Source organism: Eimeria mitis, genomic scaffold, assembly GCF_000499745.2.
Source record: "Eimeria mitis Houghton genomic scaffold, Emh_scaff1528, whole genome shotgun sequence".
Classification (NCBI taxonomy): Eukaryota; Apicomplexa; class Conoidasida; order Eucoccidiorida; family Eimeriidae; genus Eimeria; species Eimeria mitis.
Genome location: NW_013569655.1, coordinates 8,790 through 9,153, shown reverse-complemented (window position 1 = coordinate 9,153; position 364 = coordinate 8,790). Strand labels below are relative to the sequence as shown.

The window sequence follows — 364 nt, the reverse complement described above, 5'->3', positions numbered from 1 at the left end:
GCAGTTGTCAGGGAAGCAAGCAAGCGCTGCAGCAATCAAAACAGCAGCAGCAGCAGCAGCAGCAGGAGAAACTGCAGCAGCAATCACCGCAGGAACAGTCACCAGCAGCAGCACCAGCAGCAGCAGCAGCAACAGCAGCAGCAGCAGCAGCAACAGCAGCAGCAGAAGTATGCAATCCGTACTCATCATTAAAGAGCAGCAAAATAGAAGCAGCAAATGGATCCGTCTCTAGCAGAGTAAACAACGGCCAGCTGCTGTTGCTGCTGTTCTTGCTGCTGCTGACATTCTTGCTGCTGCTGCTGCTGCTGCTGCTGCTGCTGCTGTTGCTGCGAGCAGCATGATTGGTTGCAGGCTGTAGCCGTGG

The 364-nt window shown here is 54.9% G+C and overlaps 1 protein-coding gene across 1 annotated transcript in view; it reads right to left on the bottom strand.

Annotated features, from left to right (window-relative positions):
* Positions 1 to 364, bottom strand: part of EMH_0038880 (uncharacterized protein) — a gene marked incomplete at both ends in the record, with an annotated part of 10,381 nt that overhangs the window by 2,191 nt on the left and 7,826 nt on the right. Inside the window, one exon of the mRNA XM_013495335.1 lies at positions 183 to 352. Coding sequence (XP_013350789.1) covers positions 183 to 352 — 170 coding nt within the window. The remainder of the gene's footprint in view (positions 1 to 182; positions 353 to 364) is intronic.